Below are 19,209 nucleotides of genomic sequence, written 5' to 3'. Positions count from 1 at the left end.
CAACAATGACAACAACAACAAAGAGGCAGAGCAACCAAAAAGTCTGTGTGTCTTGCTCCCAGGAGAGGATGTGGGGAGGATGTGAGAGGATGTGGGGCCTTCTGCATGTTTTTACCCAGGGGCCCATTATCTCACAATCCACCCATGCTCTGTGATATTTTGATTTCTCATATTTAACATCCAGATGCTGTTAGTTGTGTACAAAGACCATTCAGTTTATCTTGGATTGTGCAGTTTATGTAGCGTTTTGTTATTTATTATGAACAATATATGTGGCTGCTTACAGCAGTGATATGTTGTAGTCACTATAAACCAATTTTGAATGTCAACCAAAGTTTAATTTCACACAACACAAAAACCATCCGAGTTAAGGTGACAAATGAAGTTTCCTGCACATGGTGCATGAGTTAAGACAATTCATTATCAATACATAAGAACGATCACTGTGTTAGCAAACCCACATGTATACATCATATGGGTATACCTTTAAGGGATGTGCTATACACATGGAAACTGTTGCCACTATCCTTTATACACTGTGGACCTCATGAGGTTTAAGCAAGTGTTACAATCTGTTTGTAAAATTTGAGGAAAAACACTGTGAACTCCAGAGCCTGAAAAGCCTCATTCCTCATTTTCTGTCATGATGGCATTCTCACAGCTGAGAAGTCCATCACCTACAGAGCATTTACATTTTTACCTCTGTGTACCTGTAGAAAATTGGCTGCACCATGGAATGTGAACTTTCCTCTGAAGGTGTACAATTACACGTAGAGCTGTCTAAGAAATATTACATAATAATAATTAATAATGATAAATAGAGCACATAAAAACACAAACTAGTCTTCATTTCTGTGACATATACTTAAAACAATTCAGATGATAAAATTACTTCTAAATACATTTATAAGCTTACTCCCCGAAGAGCGTTTCTGCAAAAATATATGTTTGCTGTTACTTGGTTATTTCAGTGCCACAGTAGAGTGGGAAGCAACAACAAGTTTGTCAGAAGGTTGGAGATGTAGTCAAAATGTTTTCAGTCAGTTAGATTAAACATCCTCAATACTTTAGGATTATCTTACAAAAGCAGCTTGCTAATGTTACTGTATCATTTCATGTTTCCACTCTCAAGGGAAAAAGACTGGGAACATGAAGCTTCAAGTGGATCCTTTCTCCTTGGTTAGTCCACTGTTGGGGTCACTATCTGAAACTGTGAGCTTGTCATTTTTCATGGTGTTCTGTCTTTGTGCTTGCATGCTGTAAGCCCAGGCTCTGTCCACACCCTGTCCCTCAATCCTGCAAGGTGTCCAGTCAGGGAAGGGAAAACGACCAGCGACCACTACGGCATCGTCGGCAAGCTCAGCCTGCAACTTCTGCTGCAATAATGAAAGCTGACAAGAAAAGAAAAGTGTCATTGCAATACTTATAAATAAATTTACTGAAATTTACACATGATTTCACATCTGAATTCAACTCCAACTTTAACCGTGTGCTGACCGATTCTTCCTAGGACTTATTTGTGGCTGTGTAGAAAACAAAAATATAGGTGGTTGTGTTTCAACCATGGGATTCTTGATAAAGTGCTTAACAAGTTGCAACCATCTGGCTGACACAGTAACAAACAATTTAGAAACAAGAGTTTCTATCATGCCATGTGGGGGTGAATGGTGGTTCACATTCATCTGTTTCTTTTTTAACTATATGCTAAATTGATATGATCTTTATTTCACAGTTTATAGATCTGTTCATTATATTACTTACCACACTAGGAGCCAAAAACACTGTTATATTCTTGCATTCTGTCAAGTCGACCTGTAATAAGATTTGAGGCATGTGGTAAAAAGGCAACTTTATGAACAATTTAGCTTTAAATAACAGATGCAATGATGATCTGTTTTTAGTATTCAAATGGAAAGAATAAAGTAAACCAGTAAGGCAAGCCAAACCACTATGAAAAACATATTTGTTTTACTCATAAAGATATTTAGTCACATTTCACATTTGCTAATAAGAAATTCAACCTATTATGTTGTTGCAAGACAAATCACAGGAACTTTGTGAGTTGTCATAACTCAGGTGTAGCAACTGTTTGCAAATCTCAACAGTAGAATAACTAATGTCATAACACAAGTGATAAATGTCAAACCTTCCAGAGATCTTCGCGTCTGTACGACACTTTTCCACGATGCCCTGCTCTCCAGGCATGAAAGCGAGCCAGGCGAACCAGCCAGGGGTTGAGCTCATAACCAACTGCAGGCGAGAAACCCTGCCGATGGGCTTCCAAGATCTAAAGGGTTAGAAATCAACCCGGTCAACACACATTGCTCACCAGTAAACAGGAGCCCAAATATGTTGCCTATACTTACAATGCGGCCATCACCAGATCCCAAATCCACAAGGCCTCCCTTTCGACCTCTAAGCAATGTCATCACATTATCTACTTGAGCTTTGCTGGCAGGAATATACGGGACCTGGAAGACATTTTTAAGAACTTCTGTTAAAATTCTGCACAGTTGGTAAATACATAAAATGATACTCTAAATGGAGACCATACCTGCAGCCTCAAGGGGACTTTTCGGAAGCCTGGCTGGAGGACTCCTGCCCACATGGCATATATAGCGAGCCCAGTGCCAGCAGCTATCTGAGCAACCGCCCATCCTCCGAGGGGCCTGGCCCTGAGCTCAGCGAAGACCTCATCTGGTGCATCGTCATCCATTCCTGCATGGAACGTGTAGTGGTAAAATTTAAGGAATATTTTACAGAATATACTAAATTTCATGGGGAAAGGGGTTTAACACAGTTCTTCAAATGAACCCTTTAGAACATGGATCGACATCAGCTCTGTTGTGGTACGTTCAGACACCTTTAGCAAGCGATAAAACCCAAGGAACCTGAGAAAATTGGTTTTCATTTCTTTTGAAAACATATGAAAAAATGCAATGGATAACTTGGCAAGGAATGTCCAGAAAATTAAAATAAAATAAAATGTTGACAACAAAAATGAGCTAAGGGGAAATTATTAGATATAAAAAAGGGAATGTGTTGCTTAAAATTATGTTAGAGGAAAATGACAGACTTTATTTGATTTTGTTTTTTGCACTTTCTTAGGGTTGTCTCTTTTTTGCCTATTTTCAGGTAATTTCTTGTAACTCTTTATTAACTTTTTAGCAATTTTTTGGCCAGTTTGCTTAGGGTTCAATGGGTTAAGTAGTGTATTCCAAGGCAGCAAGGCTTGAGACTTTGAAATGCCAAATATCTGTCATCTCACTCTGTGCAAATAGTGTGTACACCAATTTGGCTGCTTTGCCCAGTGATTGCAGGCTATACCTTCATTTTTTTTATTACATATGCATAATTTTTCTAGGTTACTAGGTGTTTTTTTTAACAATCCCTCTACATCTCACACAGCCAGTTTTACAAAAACACCTTAGTTGTAATTTTGCCAACAAAAAAGGTTATTTACACTCTACTAGTGTAGTGAATGTGTGGATGTGTCAGACAGCCTTGTGTAACTTCATTTACATTCCGTCCTATATAAAGTGTACAATAACACTTGGTCAGATTGTATTAATTTTAAGGGATTAAAAAAACATAAAATCCATACATTTTAACAATTTATCAACCTTTGGTTTAATGCATGTCACTTCCAATGTAAAGTAACGTTACTTTTCTAAATTATTACACTGAGGTGCCTCTGTGACAGACGGGCTGTGTGCAGCAGATTGAGGGTCACGTGCATGCAGTTATTAATATATGTCCAGAGGTCTGACTGAGAATACGAATTAACACATTCATTAGCAACACAACAGCTGCCCTACGCACAAAAACATCCCGCAAAATCTGCGCTGTTATTAAAATAATTAGCAAAAAAATATCTCATTGACCTGAAGGAGTGCGTGCGGACACACTTGCCCGTAGGACCAGTCCGTCTGCAAAACATCCCGTGTACCAGGGGGCTTACCTACGTTAGTTCCGGAAGTGTGACTCACGCATTTTCAGGGTAAACTGCAAAATCAGAAACTGTCACCAAAATAGGATTTAATTTTTTTTTTTTTTATATGGCCTAACATATATTCTATTGTCACAGATTCTGACAAATTTCACAAATCTCAGCTATAAAAATGTGCAACCCTAAGAACAATAATGACACTATATTTGGAAAGCGATCAAAATAAATGCAATTAAGATAAAAACATTTGCAGATGCAGTGTAGCAGAAAGTCTTTTATCAAGTCACAGAAAATGGTGACACATTCAATTCTGTGATGCCGGAAGATTTTTATCGTAATAAAGTTATGTGACAAGGAATAATAAAACACTTATACAATGGCAATACCTATTTGGGTCACAAATTTTGGTGTGTTGTAGCTCAACTCAGACTTTCTGAGTAAAATGAAATTGTGGCTATTTGCTCTCGGACGCTTTTATAGACATTGGTTCATTACTACGCTGTCTCAACCCTGTAAGTTTTTTCATGTTTTATATACACGAACCAGTACAAGATCATGCACAAAATAAAAATATTACTTCATGGGACCATAGAGCCTCTGCAGCATTTCATTCAGTTAGAGAAACCAATAGTTAAATCAGCAATGTTTTAATCACTGATTAAAATAAAATAATTGTTCCATAAGCGCACAATAATTTTATTTGAAATATAACAAAGATGTACATTTTACCTCAAATATCAATTTTCTTTTTTTTTTGCAAAAGGTTTAAAAAATATTTAATATCAAAACAATTTGCAAAGACAAAAACAGAACTTGTACAAAGAAAAATGAATGTCCATATATAAGTAGCCTCTGAACAAGTGGAAGTGTCCCTGTCAGTTGCTGTCAGCATCATCACTGATGATCCCCTGCAGGTTGGACCAGTCTGTTGTTCTTTTGCGCCCCCTGTTTGTATTGTTCTCCTCGTCACTATCAGAGCCGGAGTTCAGAGTACGCAGGTACGTGGAGGACGGAGGGTCGGGTTGTTTATCCCACGCTGAGGCTGCTCTGCGTTTCGGCCGACCTGAGAGAGGTATCCACATTAACAGGTCTCATTAACTGATATTTTGCATGTGCAACAATATGATAAAAATGTATGAATTACTTATAATTAGAGACACAGCTGCAACAACTTCAATAATGTACTGTAGGTGCATTGTGCACTTCTTGATCCAACCAGGTGATAAACCACAGCGATTTAACAGTATTTAGTGTTTAAGAAACTAGTAGATGTGTAAAATTCAATAAAAACAATTTAAAGGTCCACTGTTATTGTGATGATTTAGTGACATCTAGTGGTGAAGTTGAAGACTGCAGCCAACTAAAACGTGCCAAACACGTAGGCAAACTACGGTGGCATATCAACAGACAGCATTTCATTTGCTCATTCAGAAGAAAAAACATGGCAGATTCTGTATTTAGATATAAATGGCTCATTTTAAGATAACAATTCTCAGTTTCAGGTGATTGTATACAAATGAAATCATAGTTATTATATTCTGTTTCTGCCAAAACATCCCCCTAAATCCTACACACTGGATCTTTAATTTAAAAGCCATTTTTTAGTGCTATATTTGTTTACATCCACTGTGCATACTCATTACATTAACAATGTTTGCATACCTGCCCCCCTCACATAGTTGCCAAGTCCAATGCATTTATATTTGTTCGCTTTTCCAGAATTCAAATTGAGTGATGACTGAAATACATTTGTTTTTCGTCTATAGTTTAGAAATATTCACAATGAACAAGTCACAAAAGTGTTAAAAATGTTATTACACACAGACAGCAAACTTGACCAATGAATCATTATAAGAAATCCTGCTTGGCTACTTATAAATACTCAGTAATGACTCTTTTCCTCCAGAAAACTGGAAGATCACACAGTAATGGGTGTCAAAACTCAAGAAAAGAGACAGATAGTTACCTTTTGTGGCAATGATGTTGCTGACGTCAAGCTCAGCTAGTTCCTGAGCTTGCTCTCTCATCATTCTGACCTTTTTACATTTCTTAATAGATGGCTGACCTGTGTGAAAAAACACACACACACAAACTTTATTACTTAAATCCACAGGTCACTGAGTAGATCAACTCAGTTAGTTAGGGCAATCATGGACGCGTTTCTGCTAATAAGCCGTCCTCAGAGTGACAAAAAAAATCATTTGACACTGATAAATATATTTTTGGAGTTGTGTGCAATACTACTTTTTCTACAACTTAAATTAAAAAAAAAACAAAACCAAGACAGTGATTCCCAGAATGTGAAGTCTATTAAAATGTGAAAATATTCCCACTGACCCTGGACACCAAGGTCTTCAAGCTCCTTCTTCAGAACAGCCACCTGAGACCGAGTCGAGGGACAGCCGTCCAGGAGCTTCTTGTAATTCGGCCTCAGACCACAGAGAGAAATGTAGCGCTTCAGCCTCACAACTGCTTTGTTGTCTTCCTGCAGGACGGATCAGAGGACAAATTGTGAAGGAAAGATATGATTATGCTACGTCTCCACTCTTAAGATTACCCAACATATACTTATGTTTTGGTCATTTATTTTGAAAACTTCCATCTTTCTACCATTCATGCTGCACTTTGTCTCCTGAGTTCAATCAGAGCTCTGAGGGCGATATTGGAGGGAGAGGACAAATGTTGGACATTTTAAGTGAAATTAGACAACTTTTCAAATTTCAAATGTTTTTTTTGTTAGTGACGCACTTCCTTTGTGCTGTAAATCAAGCCTTAATTTTTCCGGGAAATCATACCCGATGGCATACAGAATTGTATCGTGAAAACGAGGCTGAAGGGAACCGATCTAAACGCAGGGACTATCATTACTCTATAGCCATTAGATTACGTACTTCATAATTATAAGTTACAGCAAAAAACCTGTCTAATTCCACTTTAATTAAAACTTTCGAAAGCTTTATTTTCCTGATTCTACTCGGTAACATAACTCATGTGCTCACCTTTTTATGACTGGAGCTCTTCTCTTTTTTTGCGGGTTTCTTCTTTTTATCATCTTGTGTTTTTTCTTTTTTACTGTCCTGTTCATCGTCCAATGAGGGGAGCGACGATGAATCTGAATCTGGTTCGTTAGTTTTCTTTTCAACTAAGACTTTTTCTTCTGCAGAACACAAGAAAAAAGTCATATTCACTCACAGAGAAAAACATGAAATGAATGTACATTAATCTAAAGGACGTGCACATGTTTGCATACTCACCTTTTTCACTCTCATCTGAGGAGTCGCTGCTGTTGATTTTGTCGCTTTTTTCTGACTTGCTATCTGTGTCGGTTTCCTTCTCTCCATCACTCTGTGGTGTTTTCTTTCTTTGACTTGTATCACTGCTTCTTGCCTCTCGATTCTTTGTATCTTTTTCTTTCCTAATCACCTTTTCTTCTGGACTGTCATCAGATTCACTTTCACTTCCCTTTTTTTCTGACTCATTCACTTCCTCATCTGAGTCTTCACTGTTCTGTATCTGCTGTTTACTGTTTCCATTTGTTTTTTTCTGTGATTTTTTCACCTGTTGCTTTTCATCCTCAGATTCAGATTTCATTTGCTCTTCCTCCTCACTCTCTTCACTTCCTGTTTTGCGGTTCTCTTTGTCCTCTGATTCTGAAAAAAACAAAAACAAAAATAAACTCATGATGTGTGGATAAAACAGACAAGGTAAGGTTAACACAGGTGCTGGGTCAGTAAGACTATCTGAAAATAGAAATGGCCTTTCATGAGCTGCATGCCAACAACAAGTGTGGTTTTATGTGGAACAGCTGACCTGAGATGCAGCCAAACCATAATATTGTGAATGCACATGTCCAAATTAGAGTTGCAACCATTAGTGGATTAATCCATTAGTCCTTTGCCAGAAATTTCTTTGCCAACTATTTTGATAATCCATGCAATGTTTGTCCTTTCTTACGCAAAACTTCCAAAGATTTGTAGATTCCAGCTTCTCAAATATAAGGATTTTCAACATTTCTCTTTTTAATATCAAAGTAAAATGAATATTTGTTGGTTTTGCAGAGTTGGTTGGACTAAAGAAGAGCTTTTTTGATATCACTGGGCTGATCGTTTTTTTTTAAAGACCAAACAATTAATCGAGAAATGTATCTGCAGATTAATCAATACGGAAAACAATCATTATTTGCAGCCCTCGTCCTACTGTTAATGATAGATTGTGTTTATATGCTGTATAAGGGGTTTCAATTTTTGCAAGACTACTAGGGATGCATGATATTGGATATTTTGCAGATATCCGATATATAACAACTCATTTGGCCGATAACCGCTACTGATATCGATATATCTGTTTTTTCATACCTTATTTTAGTGATTATCAAGTGTCTTTTGGAGTGTTATTAACATCATACTCTCATCTCGATGGCCAACCAGCACATGGAGACATGAAAATAAAATGCTTTTCAGTGTATGTAATAATCACTCATTGTGCAAAACAACAAAAATACCTCAACTTATAGTTGATGTTTTGCATATGTTGACTTTGTCGATAATAATCTTAAAAAATATATTAGATTGTGATATTGGCAGAAATCGGTATGTTAGCCAATTCCAGTATTTCATTTTAAAGCTAATATCTGCCGATATTATCGTGCATCCCTAAAGGTTACCATGTAAGGCACTGACTGATCATAAGATAAGATAAGATAATGCTTTATTAGTCCCACAGTGGGAATATTTGCAGTGTTACAGAAGCTATGAGGTACAGGTTAAAAAGAATATAACAGTAAAAAATAATTACAAATATAAAAAATATTGAATAATAAAAAACAAGGTGCTAAGTAAATAAAAAAACAAGGTGCAAAATAGTAAAATAAAGTCCACAGTCTAGAAAAAAAAACAATTAAAAAAAAATTAAATAAATAAATTTAAAAAAAAAAAAAAAAAAAAAAAAAAAAAAAATATATATATATATATATATATATATATAATATGTACAAACAATGTATACACCAATTGTACAAAAATGAGGAGCAATTTGGGGTTAAGTGGCTTTCCCAAGGACAATACGTGGTGCAAACTGGAGGAGCTCGGGATCAAACTGCAAACTCTATAAGTAGCTGACCTGCTTTTTTCTGAGCCACAGCATTTTACATCGAATAACTGCACAGAGGAACATGCTCTAGTTTATTAAACATACAGGCCTCCAAATGCATTAAAAAACAAGCAGGTATAACCTACCTGATGATGAGCTTAACTGGCGACGGGATTTCTTTGCCTCGGATTCATCTTCTCTCCCACTCATCCCCTCGTCATTTTCCTCTTCTCTCTTCCTTTTGTTTGGGGGCTTTGTGGTCTCCAAATCACTTCCACTTTCATCTTTGTCCTAGCAGGAAAAAAAGGAGGATGACGATTACAGTCATAACAACAGCACTAAAATGATCCACCTAAAAAAATCTCAAACACTGTAAGAAACAGGTAGAAACTGTAAAAGGAAGATTCACATACCTGCATTTTCATCAGTTCCTCTGCAACCACCTGTTTCATGATATTTTTCACCTCTGGACTTAGTGATTCACATTGCACAAGTGCCAGATATCGCTTTTTTAGGATTCCTAAGGTCAGTGTGCTGGAATAGGACAGCAGAAAGATCACATCATGGTGTGTGAGGGAGACAGGTATTTATATTAGCAGAAATAATTTATTTCAGCCCTTGTGTTTTTGAATAGACTGAAAAATAAACCTGAAAAAATAAACCTGCTAATTTCAGTTAATTTTCTTGCTATTAAAAAAAAATCTTGCTAGTATTTAGGTCTTGTTTTGTTGAGTCGGTCAGTGCCTTCTTCCTGTGTTTCTGAAGAAAATCAAGGCAATTTGCTCAAAAAAATAATACTTGTGAAAAGTGCCTGAAAGCAGCATAAGAAAAGTGACGCCGCTCCAAATTTTAAGGGTTAACTCTTGGTCCACTAAAAGATACAATTTCCAGCCAGCATCGTTAAACTGCGTCACGTATGTATTGACTTATATTCATTGTAAATGACACAATAAAGACGTCAAATACGCATCAAGCAACTAGTCTAAGAAGTTAAATAACACCTAGTAACAGTTTTTGAAAAGGAGACACGGTTTGTTTATCACGGTGTGTATCACTGTTAACTGCTCCGCCAAAGTTAGCAACAATTAACTCTTAACACACAAACAAAGTGCGCGAGCCCGTTTCTCACATATTTCCGGTACAAACAAACAACATTAAAACAAACTCCTCGGTGTTTCGACAATACCTGAGGTCTGGCTCATCCCGGAGCTGACCACGCACAAACCTGCGGATACTTTTTGTCACTTTCTCTGACACCATGTTTTCTGACAGTGTTTTTTCCTTTTTGGCGGCGGATGGACCCCCGGAAGTTACGGGAAGTGGCGTCAGAGTAGCGCCACACCCTTTCAAAATAAAAGCTGACTAGACCCAAACAGCTTGAACTTTTTTCCCCCTTGAAATTAAACTGAAATTCTTTCTTATATTTAAAATTAAGTATATTTCCAAGACCCAAATCGGTTTTGGGGTGCAACTGTCACAGTAAATAAATAAATATTTTTTATTGTAATCTTTTTAAAATAAATTACTAATAAAAATGTTGTTACATGTGAAATAAAACTTTTCAGTAGAAAGTTTACATGTTGAATAAAACATTAATTTTTGCTGATTTACACATTTTTGTTGCGCAGGAATGCCATCTTTAGGTATGTTTTTTGGACATGGCAGGTCAGTAAAACAATTGAGACAAATTTGAGCACAACATTTACACAGGTTTTAAGGCCTTTTCACCTCTTTATAAAATATTTGTTAGTGAAGTAATCAGATGTACTAAATTACAATTCTTTGACGGAGTAATTAAAATAGTTACATAACATTACATTTGAACAGGGTAACTAGTAATCTGTAACCTATCTTGTCAAAAGTAATCCAGTCTCCAATAATAAACCATCTGAGTGAATTAAATGTACAGAAATACACGTGTGTTTTGTTTTAACATGAGAGTGAACATAATGAAATGAGTTTGAGCATCAAACACATAATTTCCTGCATTTTGGTTAATTTTTATGCACCAATTTGTGGCATTTCTCCATGAATACTCATGGCATACATGTCTAATATTTTGACAAAATAAAGGTCTGCTACAACGTTTTTTTTATTGAGGGGTGAAAAATGCACATGTAAATATTGAGGTGGATGTGCCCACTCTGACATCTCCAAAATCTACATCTAAGTAAAGAAATATCCCGTGGGAAACTTTCACTTGTTTTCTGTAACATGTAAGGGACTTTCTCCATTTTTTAAAATTTATTGTACTTTAGGACAGAAGGGAAAAATAAAACCAAGAAGCTACAGTTGAATTTCATAAGTAATTTATTCAGAACATTTCCATGACCACTTCTGGACGGAAGTCATATTAGTGCATATTTTAAAGTATCCAAGGTGATTTTATAAAAGGGTCTGAGACACATATTGCTCTCATTCAATGTTTTTTTTCAGTATTCAGAGTGATTAGGTTTACACAAGACACTGGTGAATCTCAGAAAGAAAATATCCATCCTCTCCCTGAGAGAAATAAAAATACAACCCGGTATTAATATCCTTTCACATCACTGTATAGCCAATTACTTTGAGCACATTTCAGGGTTTTGGTGTAAGACATAAAGCGAAAGTGACAGATCATGGCTCAGAATAGAAAACATTATCAAAGAAATGGTCACGGTTCCTCTTGAAACATTAAACTGAAATTTAAGTTCACTATTTAGTCATTTACAGGAGAAATTTCAAAATTGAGTGTGTGCTATAGAGTGCATCGTATCATTCCCCAAAAAAAAAAAAAAAAATTAAAACTCACTCGAGCACTAATTAACACAAAGATTGCATACAATACAAAAAAATTAAATACCAAACAATAAATTAGGTTCATAAATTAATAAAAACATCTTGAAGCAACAGCAGTAATAATTTAAACAAAGAAAAAATGGAGCTGCTCAACAACCTCATTCGTGGACAACCTCCCTAAAAATGGCTCCTCAGTTTTATTCCAGTGTTAACATATCTCGGCTAAACTTAGACCGTCCTCCGTTCATCACAGTCGGGCAGCATCATCGGTCCAACGTATGAAAAGGCAACAGATGTTTCACAACCTGAATAAAGACTGACAGTGTTTCCTATAAGTCAAACACAGAGGAGGCGCCAGTGCATATCATTAACACCCACGCCAACAGGTGCGGCGAGTGTTGGGTTTTTAGGCCCGTTCAGTAACTTGCAGGAAGTTCCTTAACGTTAGCAAAGTTATGTTTATGCCAGTTTCCTGTCCCGAATAATTTTTTACAAGCATTTCCTATTTAAATAATGTACACAATTGTTTTTCTTGTAAACAGAAGCCTTTCCCACAACTCTTACTTCGGTTACAGATCAGTCATCGCCTCCTAACTCTCTGTGCAGTGACGTCCAAAGACATTTCAGGAAATAACTACCGAGCTATTGCTATGATCCGAGGACATCGCTCTCGTTCCGCTATCACCAACAAAAGAAACACGAACCTACGTGAAGTCACTCTCCCACGCTTTTCACCTGATTAGTCCTTGTACACAGTTTGCTGACCGTGCCCTCTTTCATCGTGCATTATATGCCTCCTCACGTGGATCCGTCTCACTCGCCTGTCGCCTCCCGCAGCACCTTCTTCCTCGGCTCCCAGCGACGAACCCGAACCTCTTGAGTCTAAAAGGTGTAAGCCTCCCGGACCAGATCCTCTGCCGTTCTCATAAATGAGGATATTGAGGGTTTCTTCAAAGATTCGAGCCTCGGGAAACTCCACCTGAAAACGAAACGTTCAGTTTCAGGATTATTATTTTTTAGTGCAATACAAAAAACAAATTCTCAACCCTTGTCAAAGCAGTAATATCAGCTCTTTTACGGCATCAACAGCTACTGATGTTTTGTTTGGTTTTGTTGTTGGTGTTACTATGGCTGTCTGTTTATTTCTGTCTGTCCGTCGCACAATGAATTTCAGAAATAATTAAATTTCCATCTACAGCTTAAAGGAATATTTCTGCATCTTGGAAAATAATCTCGTTTGTTTTCTGTAAAAAGGGTTTGATAAAAAAAAGTAAATTCACTTTCATATCTGTATGTCTGGGCCCTGACACACCAACACTGGTCAAAGTGTCTGTATGTCCCTCCGCTCAGGTGTCACCCAAAAATCCCAAAATCACTCCCCCGCCTCCAGCTGGTCCAGAAAACGCAGATAGATTTCTTACTGGTTTTAACTGACGGCATCACATCACTCCCATCCTCGCTTCCCTCCACTGCCTGTGTCAGAGTTGATTTTAAGATTTTACTGACATATGGGTCTCGCCCCGAATTACATTTCTGAAATGCGGACTCCGGCCGCGGGATCAGCGACAACTTTTAAATCACTTTAAAAACTCACTTTTACAGACTTGCTTTTATGTGATGTCACCTTTACTTATTTATTATCTTTTTATCTTCTATTCTTTCATTTTGCTGCTCTTACTCTATTGATCCGTTGCTTATCCTTCTTATGTCCAGTTATGAGCATCTGCTCAAGTTTTAAATGTATTTACTTGTCATCTATCTCTTATTATCTGTTTTTATCTTCTTTTCTTTGTTTCTGAAGTGATGTTGTCTTCTTTTATTATTTCTTACATAATTTTTATCGTCTTTTATTGCATTTATTCTTGCATTTCTAAAAACTTTAACTGCCTTTTGACATCTGCTTGCTTTCTCATATTTTTTTCTTTGCTTTATTCTTGCTGACCTTTCGTATGTGCATTTTGTTCTCGCCTTTTGGTTTGACTTTGACAGACCTTTCTCTGTTCGGCAGGTTTGTTAATGTTTTTATTTTATCATTCCCCGAGTCTGTCAAAGCACTTCGTAAACAACTGTTTTTAAAGGTGCTATATAAATACAGTTATTTTTATTATTGTTGTGCTAAAATGTGGAAGTACTGCTTTAAGGGTTTGGTGTGCACGAAACGTCATGCTTACTTTGGTCTGCTTCTTCTCTGTGGCGTAGACTATGGAAGTGCAGCATACTTCAGCGATCTTGCGACCTTCGCCATAGAAAGACCAACAGCAGATCTCGTCCCCGAGAACGTCTTTGACAAACAGGACGCGGCCGTTAAATCGCAGCACGAGCTTGTCAAAGAGTTCAATGTTCTTCAGCAGGTTGTCGTCAGAGTTGCTGGTCAAAGGAGCGAAACAAAGAACAAGTGAAACACTGAGCGTTTGTTGAGGCGACATCTTGTCTGGCACTGTAGGATTCATGAAGCTCAGCTTTTAACGTATTTTACCTGGTGTAGGAGTATTTGTTGTTTCCACGGTTGTTCTGCAATTTTACAACCGGCTGTAGAGACAAGAAAAAGCAATAATCACAAGTTCTGTGTACAAATAAAAACAACGTAAATTCTGTTACGAGTTACAATTTGAGAGAGAAATTAATTCTCAGACAGTTAACAATTTAAAAATCCTGATAAACATCTGTAAAACAAACTCAGCAGACTGCAAATTTCACAGCTCACACTTTTTGGAAATCTGGTTCGACGTCACTTTTCTAGTGTTGCTTTCAAACACCTCTCACAAATATTTAAACCTTTGAACTCAGCACATTTGGTTTGAATCCTTTTGAAAGCGTTGTTTAAAAGGCAATAAGCAATTTGGTAAGAAATGTCCCGCAAACTGAAAGAAATAAGTTGAATTAGAATTATTTTATATATATTGTTTTAAAGCTGGAGAAAAAGTCCAGAAAACTATATTTCTTAATGTATATTTAAAATGTACAACAGAACTATTATTGTTTTTCGAGTCATTTCTTTATTATTATTTTTTTATTATTACTTTTTGGGTTTGTTTATTTGTTTTTTGTGCTGATTTTCAGGTTATTTTTTGTACTTTTTTTTTTTTAAACTAATTTCTTGCGCAAATTTTGGGGTCATTTCTTCTTTCTTGCCTTTTCGCCATGTTTTTAAAAGAAATCAATCGAATTTGCTCTGTTTTCTAAGGGTTACACCATCTACTGTTTGTTTTTAGCTCTGAGTAACCGGACACATCAGGTTCAACAGCTGTGAACACGACAGTTTTATCAGCGAGCCGTTTAACGGAGACAAAATATAAGTTACCTTTCTACACGTAGCAATCATCTTCTGCTCTTCTTTGGCTGAGGTGATCATCGGGATGCGACACACCGTTTCAAAGACGTCCTTTTGTTTCTGAAGATAAACAGGAAAGTACGTGAAAGCCCTTTTTGGAAGTATCGATTAATCAGCTAACTGTGTCAATTATAGTATTTTTAATGTCAAACTGTATAAACTTTATATATTTATATATGTATGTGGACGTAAGCATACGTGTCTCTCGTATGTCCAAGACGATTTTCTCCAAAGGGAAACAATAAAGACTAATCTCATCTTACATACATTTGTTATACTGTTTTCAGATAAGTCACATTACACACCATGATTTTTTATCTGAATTCTACGTTACGAATAGTTTTTATTGCTTTATCCGTATGATTTGGTTTCATTCAGTAATTTTATCGTTGGTGCTTTTTTCTGTTGTTCTCTCTGTCGATTCCTGTAAGGATCAATAAAATATCATCTGTTTACCTGCATGGCACCGAGGCAGTGCTGCACCAGTCCCTGGACCCGATAGTACTGGGCCTCCTTCAGAACCTCATCCAGCTCTCTGTGGTCCTCTGGCAGCGGCACTGAGCCATCTCGCAGGAAGTTCAAAACCAGTCCAAAATGTCGGCCACATCTGTCCAAAACTACCCAACCTGGAACAGCAAGAACGATTATGTTGAGCCATTTTTATTCTTCAGTAATCTTTCATAGATTTTGTGGTTTTTGTGCGCACCTGAACATTAATGACACGTTTGAAGTTTTGGTTATGGTGTCAATACTAATCTCCTTTTAACGTTTTCTAGCTGGGACATTTGGAAACCGGATTGTGTCGGACTCACGCTCACATTTGAGCTCTGACACACAACAGCTGGGAATTATTTCCCCAAAACTGGATCCACGGAAATCAGTTTTCCGTTCGTCGCCAAGTTTGTAAACACTGAAAGGTTTGGAGCTAGTGTAGACGCACCTTTGTCAAACAAACGATTTAACAGGCCGCACTATGACCTCACACGATAAGGCTGCTGATAACAGTCAGCGCAGACAATCGTGTGCTGTCTCACTGTGAATCATCTTTCCTCCGACCTCATTTATTATCTCTTACAACACAAAATGTGATGACATCACGATTGTGAAACTTGCTGTCAGAGTTCATGAAAGTGGCAGAATTGCCCTCCATTGTAGAAATCATGTTTTTAGATCTGAATAAAATATATGAAATGATAAAAGTGTAAGGCTTAAAGGAGGAAACTGATGAAAAACTGAAATTATGTGAATCAAATATTTAGCATTTTGGATGAATTAAAAACAGAGCCGCTGAAATGACGACGTTGTTAAGACGGAAAACACAAATCCCACTCCATACTCATAAAAATGGTTAAGCTGTTATCCATTTAACAGTAACGTGTGGATACAGTAAAAAGTTCAGAGCTCACCACACAGACACTCACCTTCAGAGTCTATGGAAACCTCTGTTCCTCCATTGCATATGCTCCGCAGCAGACTGTCCTCCTTGCTTAACGTCTGGACGGTTGTATAATGCAGCGAGCCACCCACATTTAATTTGACGTATTTGCTCCCCAGCAAACCCCGATTTTTGAGCTCCTCGGTGTCGTGGCAGGCAGGCTGGGAAACAGCAGACTGGGCCGGGTCAGCAGCATGACTGCCTACTGAAGCCTCAGCAGACATGAGGCTGAGGAGTCACTTCCTGACTGTGACACACAAGAATATGATGGTTTGTTGTGCAAGTTCAGACTGTTTTCCCACAGCAGCGTGACAGACTAGGGGTCACCAGATTATCAGCCTGGCTGATTGTCGGAGCCGACATTTGACGTTTTGCTTTTATTTTTAATGGTTGCTTATAAAATTAATAGAGGAAAAAGTGTGTGAATTACACTCAGCCAGCACCGAGGAAAGCAGTCTGCAATACATGCAAAGAAAGTGTCAGCATGGGAGGAACTTTTATTTTGTAAAGCCTCAGGAAGGTATTTTTATTCATTCGTTTTTTTATTTAAATTTCACTTGACTTCATGAAAAAAAGAAGTTGCTGGAAACTTTATGCATATAATGATGAAAGTATCAGCGTTGATTAAACATTTGTTAAATGCATTAAACAGAGTTTTGTGTTGATTGTTATATTACAATTTATAACATTTCGACAGGAATATTTTCATTTTTTTCTGTAAATGCGTATTGGTTCCAAATATTGGCTATCGATCTCATTAAAAACAACAATATCACTCAACCCCGAGTACGATACATTCTCTACTAAATACCTACAATCACTCATGAAAAGATACGAAACAAAGATTGCATAACTGATCCAAATTTGAGGACTAAGCAGAAAACACCGTTGAGGAGTATTTGCAAATTAACTAAACAACACAACAAAACTTTGCACACCTCATCTCAGTGGCATACAGACGGCGTTGTTTCAGAGCATCAGCTATTATTTTTATTCATTATTTCCTGAAGTGTTGTCCCACATTAGCTGCATACGTGCAGACTGTCCTGTCAGCTGACTGAGTCCTCCGATGTCTCACAGCAGCGTCACAGACATCTAAAGCTGCATTTAAGTTAGTTGTTTACCTATAAAATGTCACCAACATCTAAGCTGGCTGCAACCACAAGCACCGTTAGCTCAAACATAACTTTACTGACGGAGCAGCCGTTTATTCATGAGGCTAACGTGATCAAAATATAACAATTTAGCTTGTAACAAATGTACTTACCGCACTGAACATCCAAGGGGGCTGCGACCGAGCGAAACCGAGATAGCCAACTGTGTAAATGTTGATCAGCCGGCGGTTTATAATCAGCAGGCGAGCAAATACGACGATCAGTCCAAATAAAACAAGTGAATTTAGGGCGCAGCCGATGTCTGACAACTCATTTTAATCGCAGTTAGCTAAATCAAAGAGGCTAACAGCGGCTAGTCTGTTTGGCTACGCGCTAAACTAGCTATGCTCATTTGTTTTGTGTCGCTTTTTGAGTTAAAATTTTACAAACTAGACATCAAAGAAATGTTAACTGCCATGTGAAGAGCGACCGATTCCATTGTTGGACGTAAAGATTTATAAGTGATGTTAAACGCTAAAGTAGGTCACTCGGAAACGAAACTCGCACATCTGCTTCCGCTGCTTTCTTCTTCTTCTCCCAGTTTTAAACTGCAGATTGTGATGTGAATTAGCGCCACCGTTAGGACCTGAAACGTGCAGCAGTGTATCATCATCATTTTTTTAATATAAATATTCATAACTTATGCTAATGTGATTATTGCAAATACCAACAGCAACATTTTATCATCAGTTTAAGTGTGTTTGGATCAGTTATCCCTGTAATGATTTTTAATGTGGCATAAAAAAGTGAATTTATGTTTTTAGAGTCACGGCTGCCCTCTTGTGGTCACAGTGAAGAATTGCAACATTTCAACTCGTCAAGCTGCTGCAAATGCAGACATGAGTGTGTGCTGCCATTTCCGGTTTCAAAATAAAATGGCGAAACTGAAGACCAGAAAGCAATTTACAGAAATGCCGATTAAATTGTCCAGTTCCTTATCTTCTTCTTCTTGTAATAAAGATAAAAATAAAAACTGTTATTATTATTATTATTTCAAATATAAGAAGATAAAAACAAATAAAAAAAGAGATAAATGAACAAGTAAATAAATTGAAAAATAAAAAGATGAATCAGCACAGGGCATCAGAACGATAAAAGGATAAATAGAGTAAGAGCAGTAAAATGATAGAGAAAGAGAGCTAATAAATTTCAAGTTTTACACCATTCAACAGAGACTTTATTTCCAGTTCAGCAAATAATTTACTGCCTTCAAAAGAGTGTATTCATATATGAAGCAAAGAAATGCTACTGATGATAGGAGAAGAATTAAGTCTACAAAGCAACAGTCTCCAAGATCCTTCATTTTGGCACAGCGAATGAGACTACATTCACTGTTCAAACAATCAGTTGTAAATAAATACGTAATGCATCACAGCAAGCAGCCAAGTTTGTAATTTTTCATCAACATAGTGCATACAACATCAAATCTGATAACAATGATAACTGTCAATAACTATAATGATAATGGCAAGAT

The 19,209-nt window shown here is 37.1% G+C and overlaps 3 protein-coding genes across 3 annotated transcripts; all 3 read right to left on the bottom strand.

Moving 5' to 3' along the window:
* Window positions 1-523: 523 nt before the first annotated feature.
* On the bottom strand, window positions 524-3,923 carry antkmt (adenine nucleotide translocase lysine methyltransferase). Its single transcript, XM_042505719.1, has 6 exons — window positions 3,885-3,923; window positions 2,555-2,718; window positions 2,367-2,471; window positions 2,147-2,287; window positions 1,762-1,812; window positions 524-1,391 (listed from the first exon to the last, which is right to left on the bottom strand). The coding sequence occupies exons 2-6, from the start codon at window positions 2,714-2,716 to the stop codon at window positions 1,158-1,160; spliced, it is 693 nt and encodes a 230-aa protein (XP_042361653.1). The 5' UTR covers window positions 2,717-2,718; window positions 3,885-3,923; the 3' UTR covers window positions 524-1,157.
* A 252-nt stretch (window positions 3,924-4,175) lies between these two features.
* On the bottom strand, window positions 4,176-10,318 carry hirip3 (HIRA interacting protein 3). Its single transcript, XM_042505252.1, has 8 exons — window positions 10,224-10,318; window positions 9,451-9,571; window positions 9,184-9,328; window positions 7,204-7,599; window positions 6,949-7,106; window positions 6,287-6,434; window positions 5,916-6,014; window positions 4,176-5,012 (listed from the first exon to the last, which is right to left on the bottom strand). Exons 1-8 carry the CDS (start codon window positions 10,295-10,297, stop codon window positions 4,825-4,827), a joined length of 1,329 nt encoding a protein of 442 aa, XP_042361186.1. The 5' UTR covers window positions 10,298-10,318; the 3' UTR covers window positions 4,176-4,824.
* Window positions 10,319-11,329: 1,011 nt separating this feature from the next.
* kctd13 (potassium channel tetramerization domain containing 13) lies at window positions 11,330-18,268 on the bottom strand. Its single transcript, XM_042505636.1, has 7 exons — window positions 17,849-18,268; window positions 16,568-16,828; window positions 15,603-15,772; window positions 15,117-15,206; window positions 14,292-14,344; window positions 13,987-14,182; window positions 11,330-12,794 (listed from the first exon to the last, which is right to left on the bottom strand). The coding sequence occupies exons 2-7, from the start codon at window positions 16,803-16,805 to the stop codon at window positions 12,555-12,557; spliced, it is 987 nt and encodes a 328-aa protein (XP_042361570.1). The 5' UTR covers window positions 16,806-16,828; window positions 17,849-18,268; the 3' UTR covers window positions 11,330-12,554.
* Window positions 18,269-19,209: the final 941 nt, after the last annotated feature.

The sequence above is a fragment of the Plectropomus leopardus genome, chromosome 17 (assembly GCF_008729295.1).
Source record: "Plectropomus leopardus isolate mb chromosome 17, YSFRI_Pleo_2.0, whole genome shotgun sequence".
In the NCBI taxonomy this organism is placed as follows: Eukaryota; Metazoa; Chordata; class Actinopteri; order Perciformes; family Serranidae; genus Plectropomus; species Plectropomus leopardus.
Note: the sequence above shows the minus strand (reverse complement) of the source record. Positions and strands in the feature narration are given on the sequence as shown.